General features: G+C 46.0%; 4 protein-coding genes across 4 annotated transcripts; 2 read left to right on the top strand and 2 right to left on the bottom strand.

Moving 5' to 3' along the window:
* Positions 1–1,015: 1,015 nt before the first annotated feature.
* On the bottom strand, positions 1,016–3,608 carry LOC118514528. Its single transcript, XM_036061509.1, has 3 exons — positions 2,865–3,608; positions 2,575–2,786; positions 1,016–2,510 (listed from the first exon to the last, which is right to left on the bottom strand). The coding sequence occupies exons 1-3, from the start codon at positions 3,514–3,516 to the stop codon at positions 1,155–1,157; spliced, it is 2,220 nt and encodes a 739-aa protein (XP_035917402.1). The 5' UTR covers positions 3,517–3,608; the 3' UTR covers positions 1,016–1,154.
* Positions 3,609–3,928: 320 nt separating this feature from the next.
* Positions 3,929–5,570, bottom strand: LOC118514568. The gene is made up of 2 exons (XM_036061568.1): positions 5,410–5,570; positions 3,929–5,343 (listed from the first exon to the last, which is right to left on the bottom strand). Exons 1-2 carry the CDS (start codon positions 5,484–5,486, stop codon positions 4,524–4,526), a joined length of 897 nt encoding a protein of 298 aa, XP_035917461.1. The 5' UTR covers positions 5,487–5,570; the 3' UTR covers positions 3,929–4,523.
* A 1-nt stretch (position 5,571) lies between these two features.
* Positions 5,572–6,263, top strand: LOC118514584 (28S ribosomal protein S21, mitochondrial). Its single transcript, XM_036061587.1, has 3 exons — positions 5,572–5,684; positions 5,849–6,026; positions 6,109–6,263. Exons 2-3 carry the CDS (start codon positions 5,880–5,882, stop codon positions 6,223–6,225), a joined length of 264 nt encoding a protein of 87 aa, XP_035917480.1. The 5' UTR covers positions 5,572–5,684; positions 5,849–5,879; the 3' UTR covers positions 6,226–6,263.
* A 220-nt stretch (positions 6,264–6,483) lies between these two features.
* On the top strand, positions 6,484–13,584 carry LOC118514566 (probable actin-related protein 2/3 complex subunit 2). Its single transcript, XM_036061566.1, has 7 exons — positions 6,484–7,562; positions 8,987–9,080; positions 9,463–9,758; positions 9,854–10,074; positions 10,183–10,274; positions 10,362–10,471; positions 10,543–13,584. Exons 1-7 carry the CDS (start codon positions 7,489–7,491, stop codon positions 10,568–10,570), a joined length of 915 nt encoding a protein of 304 aa, XP_035917459.1. The 5' UTR covers positions 6,484–7,488; the 3' UTR covers positions 10,571–13,584.
* Positions 13,585–13,717: the final 133 nt, after the last annotated feature.

Genomic DNA, 13,717 nt, shown 5'->3' with positions numbered 1-13,717 from the left:
TTGATAGCTACCCTTCTTATACAACCACGGTGTACAATAAGTTCAGCAGCATTTTCAAAAAATATTAACAGAAATTGATATTTCCTTGAAAGCTATAAGAAATGTTTACAATTCATATCCCTTTAAATGAATCCCTCAGTATACTGCAAACGGTTCTAACTAACTGCATGAGCATTCTACTTCGACATCGTATAGAAGATCAAACAGCGAAGTCCTGAGGATTCAAATCTGAGGCGCTAGGAGTATAACTATTTTTTTACAGAAGGTCGGATAATCCATCCTAAGATCAGGATATAAACACTTTTCTCGTGTGGGGGTTGGTTCACTACTCTGCTAGACATTCGTTACATGAATTTTTCTGACTACTCGTGAGGGGAATCGTGCTTACTACGCGCTCCACAAACTCCTACAACCGCACGAAATGCACCATATATCGCACACTGATGCGGTCGGTAGTCCTCTACAGGCCCAAGTCCTGGATTATGATGGCGAATGAACCACGAGCTAGCTGAACTGTATGAACTGCAGACATCCTGACATCCCTGTTAGGGTACGTGATGAGGATGCCGGTCTCATGCCCTACCAGGATGGTGCTCGCCAGGCGAGCCGTTCGGCACGAGGTGTAGAGGAGCACAGCGAGCTCGTTGGCTGGATCAAGTGGAGTCAGGGACCTGAGGGAGATCGGATGCAGCCGGGGGTGGAAAAGTATAGCTATGGACCGTGTTTCGTGGAAATGTAAACTTCCTAGCATTATCATTCATTGAATACAAACTTCCCTCCTAATGCTGATGATAGCATAGAGATGTTTTAGGTAAATGATTTCAAGAGGATTCTTAGATTCTGAGATTTTTCGTCTTGCATGAATGGATGTAGCACTTGATGTAGCTGATTTATCTACAATTTGTGGTTCTTTAACGCTAACTGATTCATGCTCCACCACATTTCAAGCTCTGACATGGCAACTACTCTCCTTCCTAGATACGTACCGACACAGTGCGAACAAAAACTTGAGATATTGATTTTAATAATTATATTAATTGAACAGATCTGTGGTAATCAGAACCCGTCTACCAATCATCTTTTATTTGGTAATGTGCTTGGGTCTCAGCATTGAGGATTGGAAAGAGTACATAAATTATTCAACCTCATGCTGCTCAGGACAGATTTTCCTTATTACACGACTTCTTCGTTCGATGCGCTATCCTTTTCCCGCCATTTGCTGGCGCTGCGGTTACGTTCCTTTTCTGCAGCATTTTGTTCTCGTCCGCACATTTGTTCGTAATCACCGCCCGCACATTGCTTTCATCGACGGGGAACTTTTTCGTAATGAGCTCCACAACGTCCGCCACAATGTTTGGATCGAGTGCCTGCTTCACCGGTTTTCCCGTGCTGTTTATCATCGTCGGACAGGGTCTTCCGCTGAGCGAGTGTGTTGCCAACACTTCGCGTGGAAACACCGCCAGCAGGAGCTTTCGCGTGGCAAACTTGTAGCTCACCCATTTGATATTGTCCAGCACGGATTTGGAGACCATCGTGTTGTTGCTGCCGATCGCTACCATCGCTGTGTTGGATGCGGTGGTGCCATTCCGCTTCGGCTGCTCGCTGCCTTCATTTTCCGGCATCGAATCATTCCAATCGTTCTCTATCAAATCATGCACCTCCGTTGCACAGTTTGAGGTGGATTGGGCGCTTTCGTGGTGCGTGGTTTCAAGCTCTTCGATGAAAATGGACGATTCGGAGATTATTTTCGACGCATCGTCCATGGTGGATGGAGTGGTGCTTTTGCGCGTGTCGAGCACGTCCATCTTGGAGGACGTCCAGCTCTGGTTGCTGTTGCCGTCCTGCTGATGTTCTGTTCTGGATTCTAGCACGATGTGATTGTTGTTGGTGATGGTGGTGGTGGTATCATAGGAGTCTATTATCATGCCATTTGGACCCAGCCCAACATCAGGGTCAGATGAATATCTTTGTTCAACCTGCGTAATGCCTACACTGGCCGGGGAATTCTCCTTCGATTGTGAGTATACTCTCACCGGCGAACCTACAGGCTCCAGTTTGGCTAGCTGGCTCTGAACGTTCCGGAGCATTTCGTGTTGGTCCAGTATTTTCTCCTGCAGTTCGAGCAGCATTTTGCGATTGTATTCGCTCTCCATCCGGTAGCCCTTCTGTTCCGCCATGATGCTCTCGAGGTACGACATAATCCGCCCGAGGTTTGCGTCCTGGGACGTGCCGACATCAGCAGACGTACCGGTGGTTTGCGTTTGCTGATCGAACGTCATCGGTGGAGCATGGACCGGGACATGATCGTTTCTAGGGAACCGGGCGGCTATCGTTCTGGCTGGTGGTACTACTGTCGTGTGATACGTACTGTCCGTATGGAAGGGATTCCCAGCAACTCCTTCGTCTCTTGCAGAATTCGAGGCAGATGCAGATGAGACCCTCGACTCACTATCCCTCACGGTGATGCTTGATGAACCAGAATCGCAGCGCTGTCGTTTGGCACTGTTTATCTGTAATATATTGCACGAATTTATTTTAATTGGTCACTTTGGTGTACAAAACGTTATATCTTACATTTTCCGCTGCCTCAACGCATTGTCTTGAGGGGAGACCGGGTTTCGGTTGCATTTGTTTTGCGCTACTCTGCACAGGTCTGCCATACTGCGCGTGTGTTGGTAGGGTTTGCCTTCGGTAAGTTTGTGCGGAAACGGCCGATTTCGAAATCAAATTGTTGGCGGCCATAATTCGCAGCTCCTGCAGCTCCGTTTCGAGAAACTTTCTGTCCTCTGTAAATAAAAGCGAATAAAATAAAACATTTTGAGATTAGTTTCGTGGTTGAAAAAGGCATTAGCTTCGACCCTTACCCGATATGATCACGATCGTTGCCGGCATAACGTATCTGCCCCGCAGCACGTGAATCAACTTCCCGGTGTACAGTCCAGAGTCTCTCGTGCGTGACTTGCTCTCCTCGTCGGGTTGATTGTTTTCGCGCGCAACTTCGATTATTTGAGATGAGTCGATCACTGTGTACGAGTTCGGTTCCTCGTCTGACGTTTCCCACTCGATCAGTGCCCAACATTGCGATACATCAGCACCAGCTTCGGGCCGTTTAAACGTTTCCGCGCTTTTGTACAGAACATTTGCCGTGACATGCCCTTGCGAGTTTAGGTGGTATGTCGTGGGGAGGCGGTTCTCCACCGGTACACAGCTGGACGTGACGGTTGTTCCACAAGAATCGACAGATTCCACAAAGCTCCCGGTATCTGGATGGGCCGCAACGCCGGAGCACGTACTGATGCTCTTGGATTGTTCCATCACGACATCGAACGATGAGTTTGAAAGCTCAGAACACGAATGGCCCGACGTATTATTATTGACCATAGTTTGCAATGCCGGATCCGTCGCACTACTGTAAGGATCGGCAGCAATCGAATAAAATGTTGCTATGCTGCCGGATGGCGGCGTCACGAGGCTTAAATTTGTTCTCGCTTTAGTGCTGGAATGATGGTTTTCCATGTTTCTGTGATGCACTGGGTTCTCTTGCTGTATCAAGCTGCACGTTGCGACCAGCCGGAGAAATAAATGGTAATGCCTGCAGAACCCTTGACTGGTATTCTTACAAGCCCTTGCGGTGGACTGTCATGTGAGAGTAATACGTATAAGCCTGTCTCCCTCTCTCTTTCTGTCCCTTTTACGACGTGTCCTTGTAGCGTAGCATATGATCGTTAAGGGGGCCAAAAAAAAATCTCAGTTAGAATCCTACAGGAATTGGAAGGGAGAGCGCCGTGTGGATAGTTCCAGGTAGCAAGAAAATACACCAGGATCCTTGTGCTATAAAACGAAGGGTAGAAAATGAAAAACCGGGGGTCCTGCAAATTCTCTTTCCTTTCTTTCTTTTAGCCTGGCGTTCGTACCATAGCACAGCAAATGCAGTAAGAATCGTGCAGGATGTTTATTGTTCAACTCGTTTCAGGTATTCGGTACGGTAAACCTCGAAACCCGGGTGGGTAGTAAAGGTGTGGTCTCGCAGGACCCTATTGGAAACATAAATTACCTGAGCCCTTCTCTGAAAGCCCTTTATTTTCGCTAGCTCTGGTGAGAGGATGTACGGAAAACCGGGTATACAACGTTTTCCCATTGGTCAGCACAATGGCCGTGTTGTTTGTAATAAATTTTTAAATGCGCCTCTTTCACACTGCAACCCTGCAGGATTATTTTATGGAAAGTTTTGTCGAAATTCGACACTAGTAAGATATTGATGATGAAACCTTTGGTTTGTAAGCCAATATTTATTTTAATACAATATTCTATCGGGGATCACCATTGTTTGGCTAGCTTTAATACTTGGGAATTTGAACGATCATAACTAACGGGTAGCTTAAAGTAGTAAATTTAAAATTATTCTTGATTGCTGCTATGCTTCGCAGGGCTTTGCACTATGTACAGTGTTTGTGTGCATTCAATGCTGCTAAGCTAAAATCCAAGACAAGCGCTCCAACCAGTACCCTTCGCATCATCTAATATCATTTGCTATACTTTGCGACCACTTCCTTCAGTAGGGTCTGCTGTGAATGGGTCAGATCTTGCCTTTGGCATAGCTCGTCGCGTACCGACACCAACGATTCCACATCCTTTGCCTGGCAGGAAACGACAAGCGACTGGAGCAGAAAAACGAGATCATCCGGCAGCCTTGCTTGACCACCAGGACTGAACGCCTCTCGCTGATCACCGATGGTGGAGTACCGTTCGATAAACTTATGATCGTAACGCACGGACGGCGGCAGTTGCAGCAGACACAGCAACAGCAACCTGGACACCTCGATCCGTTTCATCACATCCTGGTAAAGCGATTCACACTTGCGCTCGGTAACATCGTCGTAAATTTCCGACAGCTTCTCAAACGCAGCGACATAGTCGCGCGCGGCTAGATTTTCCTCTGCCGACTGTTCCAAATCCCAGATCCGATGGCACGGTGAGCTGAAGTCACTGGTCAGCTCTACGGTTGGATTGATTTCCTTCAGCTCTCGGATAATGGCCGCTCCGATAACCGATTTGTCCGGCAGTCTGGATAGGGCCTGTGTGTAGCACCGGAACGCTCCTTCATGATATGTGTGCGAAATGTTTGCCACCCGCATCCGTTCCTGCTTATCGTGCGCGGTGCGGAAGGAACGGGCGGCACGGAGCAGTGCATCCACCTCGCCCATATCATTTCCGATAAGCTTTTCGCACTTGCTCTGACCGATGTAACATTTGGCGGCATACTCTGGTAGAAATGCTTCGTTGAAGCTGTTTGCCAGCGAACCGAACTCTTCCGATACTTCCGAAACACTTGGTCCAAAGCGCCTGAAGGGTAGAACACAATACTTTGCTCGTAACAATGCTTTGAAATTGTTGTTCGCGGACACTTACTTGATCAAGACACGTTGTATTTTCTTCAGCTTGTTACATGCCGTTTTGTACTGGTGAATCAAATCCGAGCTGGTCATTTTGGTGGCCCTGAAATGACTCGATTTGACCGACTTATTCGCTCGTGCTGTTAATCTGATTGCCTTTTTTTCCTTTTTCCTCTTCCTTCTGGCCCGAATGTAAACAAACAGCTGTCATTGGAGTTGCCAAAGAAAACAGAAGAAACGTGCCGAAAAGCTGGTGTGCTAGCAAAGGAAGAAATAATTAAGCAAATTTCCGTAAGTACACACTTCTGGTTGTCTAATTTCATCCCAAAGATAGTAAAGCCCGAGGTACATGAGTGTCCCGCTCCGTGATTCAACTTAACACACCATTTTACGACATTTTTTACCGTTCCGCTGAGTGCACCTTTCGTTGTTTATGCAATCTTCCCTTTCATCAGATCGGCCTCCGTGCAGTTCGACTGGGCGACAATGCGGCACGCAAAGTTCATCGCTCGCACCGTGCTAGTGCAAAACAACAACGTTGAGGAAGCTTGCCGGGTGCTGAATCGCATACTGGGTAAAGAGGAGATATTCGATCAATACCGCCGCACTCGGTTCTACGAGAAGCCGTTCCAGGTAGGCTGCATTCTCTCGGAACACTACATCCCTCTGTGAAGCGTTTTTCTGATGAGACTGTTTGTTTTCTTTCTTGCCGTAGACTCGACGCCGCATCAATTTCGAACGCTGCAAATCCATCTACAATGAAGATATGAATCGCAAAATTCAGTTTGTGTTGCGAAAGAATAGGGTTGAACCGTTCCCGGGTTGTAATTAGTAGATTTGTGTGGATGCAAATATATTTGCTATAGTTTAGCCGTTGGAATTGCGTTATCTGCTAGAAAAGAACCTAGAGGATAAATTAATTGTTGTAGGTCTTGGAACCTTAAGAATGACGGATTTTGAATATTTGTCCACAAAGGCAATCCCAAATTCTGGAATTGATGTGCCCGGAAAGCCCGAGTATCGAAGTACGAAGCATATACAACACAGCAAGTTTTAAACTCGCCACTGTAAATGCGTGCGATCTCGGGGCGATGTCAACTGTCAAACAGATGACACGACAGTGGGAGAGCGAGCCAGCAACAAAAAAGGAGTCAACTTTTCTGGGATCGAAAGAAGCGAAAAATCCGCAAAATTGTGTTGCTTTCCCTGGATTTTTCGCACTAGGAGTGAAGAAAAGCTGGAAAATTAGGTGTGCCGTACTGCTCGCTACGTACAGCCACAGCCAGCAGCGCATCAGGTGCATCGTGCGTTATCCGGTGGCTTTGCGGTCGGTTTTAGATGCAACGCGTTCCGGGGCAGTAGGTTCCTTGCGTGATAATTAGCCGAGGTGCCGTTCGAAGAATCCCTGTACACGGCCAACCGAAAGGGCAGCAGCATCTAGCTACGTGGTCCAGCTGAATCGTCCTTAATCGTTCGCATTTTCTCTCGACAAGTCCTGAGTGCCGTGCAGCTAGACCGCAAGCAAGGCGATTTTTATCGTACCGTTCACGCGTGTGTATGTGTCAGTGCATGTGTGTGCACGTGTGAAGCGTGCAAGTAGGCGTGTGTGCGTGTGAGGTTGTGCGTACGTAAAAAGTGAATCGAGCAGGCAGTGTCGAAAGCGGGTCGCACAGTGTCATCGTCCACTAGCTTCCTCCCACGGGGGCTACAGTAGCAGCAGCAGCAGCTTTACCAACAGTGGGCAAAATCGTTTACGAGGCAAAGTGATTTTATAATTAATTTGTGCGTGCATCGATCTTGCGGACACGGGTGCAAACGACACCCAACATCGGACGAAAAAGCCGCCGACGATCGAACGTGGTGAGATCACGCTGAAAGGAGTGGCAAAAACAAGCACCAGCAGCAAACCCGCCGGAATTAAGCAGCTCAACTGGACCGCGAACTGAGGCAAAGGAAATCACCAGCAGACACATCCACACACATACACGCACGTACGGTGGATCCCTTCGTTGTGCAGCGAATCTGCAAGGAAGAGAAAAAAGAGTAAACTTGACGTAACCCGGGCAAAGGCACTTTGCCAGTTGGATGAGCAAAAATGATTCTGCTGGAGATCAACAACAGGATTGTGGAGGAAACGCTTACAGTGAAGTTCAAAAATGCAATCGCGGGGTGAGTAATCGTCACCATAAAAAGGCTATTATCACGTCATCGTTCGGGAGTGCGAACTTGTGTATTGGCCCGGTTCGTACTGGGACATAGTCAGCTAGCAGTATGGATATAAAATTCATTGAGCTCTCTTTTCTAGCTTGAATGTAACGCTTTTTGCAACACATTGGAGCATGGACAAAAATGGAAACTTGTTTGTCCCTTCCCGTCTCGCATACAGTAAGCATGACGTATCGTTAACGACGCGTGCCAGAAGCATGAGTCTGCCAAAGCACAAGAAAGCAGGCGATTCCTTCCGAACTCTCTAGTGCAGACACGTTCATCATTTATAGCCCATTGAAACAGGCCTTTTTTCTTGAATCAACACTCCAGCCAACACCCAACCCAGTTGGGAGATAAAAGCGTTGAATGGAATAAAAGGCTCCCTTCGTAGTCGGTGCCCGCGTTATCGCGCGCGCTTATCGGGCGCAATTTTTGGCCGCTTAAGTCCGTCCTCACATACACAAACTGACCCGTCGTTATTGTACGTCGCTCCATCTACTCCGTGATTTCGGTGTTATAAGGGAGGGTTTGTTAATGCTTTGGTTATCTTGTTCCCCCTCGGTCGTCCGCTAAATCGCTCTGTTGCATTGCGTAAAAAAGAATGAAAGCGAAAGTATAGCACTCTTCGGCTTTTTCGCGATAGTTTACATTCAAAAACGTGCTTTACAAATTAGAGTCCGTATGTCCTAGCCCGGCATGTAAACAACATGCCTCCTGCGATGCATTCCTATTAAAGAGTTGAATATTTTTGCTAGCAAAGGTATCTAGATTGCTTAAGGTGTGTGTGTGGTGTGTATGGTTCGATACCATTTCAGGCCGATCGTTATTGGTGTTTATGTCGATCCACGATAGTCTTATCTTGCAACGACTTCGCAATTTCCGTTATCGTTGAAGCGGTATCACTTGCACTAAACACCACTTGAGCAGAGCACGACTGAAATGCTGTTTCTTTCGCATTTATTTTAACCAATATCGAAATTGGACAGGTCAGCAGGTTTGCTTTGTATGGAGTATTCAGCGCCGCTTTTTAGGAAATGTGGCGCTCCAGTTCTGACAAAATCGCTGACATGGTTTGTTTTAAAATCAAACAAAACGAACATATAATGCTCTATAGCTTGAAAACACGAAAACACGATGCACTTGGTGTATTTCCCGGCTGGTAAAAGCCCCTCGCGATGTAATTTTGCTTCTTTAAAAGCTTTCATATGATTCATACATTCAGACAAGCGATAAGTAAAACCATGAGTCACTCCAAATGCAACGTGCTTGTGTCGAAGAACCCTTTCTGTCTTGTAAAAATATCAATGATTGCCATATATTTCTTATCATTCCGTTTCACTTTATACTTATGCCATTTTTCCTTTTTCTTCGTTGTCATATTGCAGAAACAAGGCGGAATCTATCGATGTGACGGTAGCCGACTTCGACGGAGTACTATTTCACATTTCCAACATTAATGGCGATAAAACGAAAGTGCGAGTACGTATTTCATTGCTTCGGTTACAATCAGAGGCAAAAAAAAGAACCTCCGATGCCTAGCGTAAAAGTAGAGCAACTCAATGAAGACGGATACGAGTCGGAACCACCATTGCCCATTATCCAATTGATTATCTGGCGGTGGATAACACGAAGGAAGGAAGCAAGCGATGAAGGTCCTTACATTGAGAAAAGCGAACCGCCATGACGTGCCGATGCCAAGAAACAATCTAAAAACGATGTCCAACGATGCTTGCTCGACAACGGGCATCGTGTTATCATTTTCACCACCGTTCCATTTTGTTCCCTTCTCCTACGCTGCGCTAGTGTATCTAACTGCAATGCACTTTTCTGTTTTTGCTTTCAACCATTTCCTCACGTACAGACGAGCATATCGCTCAAGTTCTACAAGCAGCTGCAGGAGCATGGTGCCGACGAGTTGCTCAAGCGCGAGTACGGCGACCTTCTGATTGCGCCCGAGGACGGGTACAACGTGTCGGTGCTGGTCGATCTAGAAAACATACCGGAAAATTGGGAAGAAACGGTACGGAAGGTCGGTCTGCTGAAGCGAAACTGTTTTGCGTCCGTGTTCGAGAAGTATTTCGACTTCCAGTCGCAGGGCGAAGGTGAAGGCGAAGGACAGAAACGAGCAGTGATCAACTATCGAAATGATGAAACGATGTAAGTTTCACGTGCTGCATGTTCGGTGGAGTGGCGAAACACGTTCTGCTGAATTAAAAATATGTGATTTTTAATCCACACTCGTACGTTCGCAGGTACGTCGAAGCCAAACCAGATCGCGTAACGGTCGTGTTTAGTACGATATTCCGTGACGAGGACGACGTAGTGTTAGGCAAAGTGTTCATGCAGGAGCTGCGCGAAGGCCGAAGAGCGTCACACACGGCACCACAAGTATTATTCTCCCATCGGGAACCGCCCCTGGAGCTGGCCAATACGGGTGCAAGGGTCGGTGAAAACATAGGATACGTAACGTTCGGTAAGTATCCGCATACGTTTGCCGCACAACTCCGTGGTCTCTTGGGCGTACGGAAAGACGTAAACCATGCCTAACAACACTTTGCTGGCTGCCCCGGTTTCATTGCAGTACTGTTCCCAAGGCACACCGCGAAAGAAACGCGCGATAACACGATCAATTTAATTCACATGTTCCGTGATTATTTGCATTATCATATTAAGGTACGTTACGAGCGCTGCTGTTTTTTTTTTTTTTTTGGGAGGCTCCCATCAAACCAATTGTTTCATGCGTTCGCTTTCATTTCCCAGTGTTCGAAAGCATACATCCACTCGCGAATGCGTGCAAAGACGTCGGAATTTTTAAAGGTGCTCAATCGCGCTCGACCGGAGCCAAAAATTACGGAAAAGAAAACAATAACGTAAGTAAAAGATTGGGCGTTTTGGAGGAACGATACGCTTACCCAAAACTGTGACCCCTTTCCTATTTTAGCGGCCGAACATTCATCAGAAAAGAATGATTGCGGAACACGGCGGACGTCTAGTTGTTAAATGTGTAAGTATTCAAACGAAACTAATAAAATGCAAAAAGCGTACCAGAAGCAAACGGGAAGGCATACAAACAAGTAAGGCAAAATTAAACCGGTGGTTTCTTCGGTGGGAAGGAAATATTGCATTTGGCTGCAGCAGTGTTAGGCTAAGGAAAACAAAACCAATCAAGGATGAATTTATGGTCCGTGATAGAGCGTTAGGCAGAGCTCCCGCGCTCTAGTGGTAACTGTGGGTCATTGTTCTCCCCGTATGGATGGTATTAACACGGGACACGGATTAGCAATCGTAAACCATAGAAAGTGCATATGGTAACGTAAAAGAAAACACCACTTCCCTATTTTGCAAGCAGACTCTGCAGACTATTCCTCTGCGCAAACGGAGGCAATGAGAGAGAGAGAGCAGGGAACCCCAACACTATTGCGCCGGTAGAGACATTTGACAGACACATTCGATAGTAAACGTTAGTCCAAAATATACTCTTCAAATCATACAGCAAAACAACGCGCGCATACAGTCGGTAACATTCATTCATTAATCGTCGCTGCCAATGTAAACAGATTAAAGATATATTAACAATAACAGGCATTAGGAGTCACACACGAAAATGGGGCAAAATTAATGGACACTAAGCATGATAACGGAAACGCGTTGAAAGGCTTTCGACAGGGAGGAAAGGAGAAACTGGTTTAAAAATAGTAGGTAAGGTGGTAAGCAATTTGCGGTAAGCTAAATATAAAGCTAATTTTACAAAAGAAAACAAAAACTATAGTAGGAAAATAATGAGAGGTGTTGAGACAGCGATCGTAGCGAGTTGATATTGGCTTTTGCATTAGTGTTTCTACAGGTCCTCCCCCCTGCTGGATGAACGACCGTCGCTGTGTTATGGGCGCCTGAAAGTATGCAATATACAGTTTTAAGTTGAATATACATTGAAGGAATCATTTAAAAGCAGTAATTGCATACTTTCGGGCTCCGTTAGGCACCCCCAACACGCACATCTCGCAGGGGAGTTGATGCACCGGATCTAGGCCAATGCATTTACTAACAGCAATGCACGCTCCTAACGCACCATTAAAAGAGTCATATTTAGGGCTTACAATGCAATCGTGTGGTATGTAGTAAGGTTGTTCGTGCTGTAGAGAAGGGTGGACAAAACGTTCCCGTTTGTTGGTTTTTTGGCAAAACTGGCACGCCAACGAAAAAAGGTCGCACAAATGAAGATCAAAACGTGTGGATGGAAATGCAGTGTAACAAGGACACAAACACACACACACACAGAACACACTAATCAATTTACTAATCAATTGTGTAACGAGATCAAAATATGTGAGCTGTTACAGTACCGTCACACCCGATGTGATGTGATGGAGGATTGTTTGTTACAAACCCCCCGCTCGGGGCGCGAAAAAGGATGTGTAGCTTACTAAAAGCAGAACCCTCCCCCCTCCACCCTAGTGGGGGAATCTATTTCGAGGAAAACATCGAGCACGCGTGGGAATAAATGCAATACTAACTAATGCCAAGGGTATGCAAAGGGCCGCGTGGTTAAGCAAACGGGAGTGACCGGGAGCAATTGAAGGAAAGGTGTGCGGACCTTAGATTGTTTTCCTCATCAAATTTTACCAAACTACACAAAAGCAAACGTTGTTTACTATTAACTACTACTGCTAATATTATTATTAACTAGAAGCCTTTCGTGCGACGCAAGCAAAGCCGCCAGGACAAACATGACTAAAGAGAGAGAGAGAGTGAAAGGGAACGAGCGAAGATAAATTGCAAGGCAAGAAGCAAGAATGATTAAAACTACAGTTAGTTAAGAAATGATCCTCATTTAAAGTAGTGTTCGTTCTGTCGGGTGCGAGAATCGGTTTTGTAGTGGAAAGATTGTTTTACCGATTTCTACTGCTCCAACCACGGGATCGAGCTTCTGATGTGGATCGGTGGATTCGGACCCTTCTTCCAGTTGTTTGTAGTGTAGAGTGGGAGAAGGCGATCGTAAAAGATTGGTATTTGAGGTGGTTCAGAAGGGGGTTTCAGGTGATAGAACAACACACTCAGCAACTATTAAGACAAACGTGGGGGATGATACACATTCAAATGCGCCAGCTAGTGATCTACGAAGCATAATGCAACTGCAGTAGGCCTTAGCACAATTTAGACGCATGATTGGTATTTTAATTGATACCTGATGATGCCTGATGAACATCTTCGTGCTAGCAGTTGTGACATTATCAGAGCCCTTTGAGTTGTCATCTTCTGCAATTATTTTACTAGTTGTGTGTGTGTGTGCGTGCGTTGTGCTATCATCTAGCAAACAACCGCTGAAGAACCAAAACGGCCACAGAACTAAGAGTGAAAGCTGATGTGCATTTATTAAACCAATTCTCTTGGTAAACTGGGTCCGCCAGTCCGCCGTACCCATATTGCGCCAATGAAAATGCACTGCAACTGTTCGGTACATGTAAAGAAAAGCAACAAAAAACGCCCGATAAAATCCTTGAATTTGTAAAATAGCTTTCCCTTTATAGCTAGCGAGAAAAGAAGAAAAAAAAAACAAGAACGCGCGTTACAAATCGATTGGCATTAGTGTTGCGAACACGTGTCACGTGTCTCCTTTGGGTTTCCTTCGAATCCTTCCTCCTATTCTTAACAATCTATTCGAGCAACAACGGGATGTGATGTGTCCTCATAAAAACAATGTGTCCTCCAGCAAGCAAGCACGTGAAAATCGTTATTACCAGAGACGCATCGTATCTGCGCCACAAAGGCCAAGTTGGTTCGCTTAAAACCAATGCCAATAGGACAAGAGAAAAAAAAACAAGTAGGAGAATGTGTTCCCGCTAGCGTGTGGAAATGTGGAACCAAGTCACGGCAGTAGGGAAAACAGGAAAGATTGAAATGGAAAATGCCCTGGAGCTCCGCGAAACAAAATTACAATGAAAAGAAAGCAACAATCTTCAATAAATCCGAGACACCCAACCCAGCTGATCGAGAAAATCCGTTCCGTTGGGAAGCTAGATAATGGAAAAGAGCTGTGCAGTTGTAACTGAGCGAAAGAAATGTTGGTGAGATGATGGGGTATGAGGCACGAGTACTGTAACGCCCCGATTGTACGT

Source organism: Anopheles stephensi, chromosome 3 (genome assembly GCF_013141755.1).
Source record: "Anopheles stephensi strain Indian chromosome 3, UCI_ANSTEP_V1.0, whole genome shotgun sequence".
NCBI classification, from domain to species: Eukaryota; Metazoa; Arthropoda; class Insecta; order Diptera; family Culicidae; genus Anopheles; species Anopheles stephensi.
Note: the sequence above shows the minus strand (reverse complement) of the source record. Positions and strands in the feature narration are given on the sequence as shown.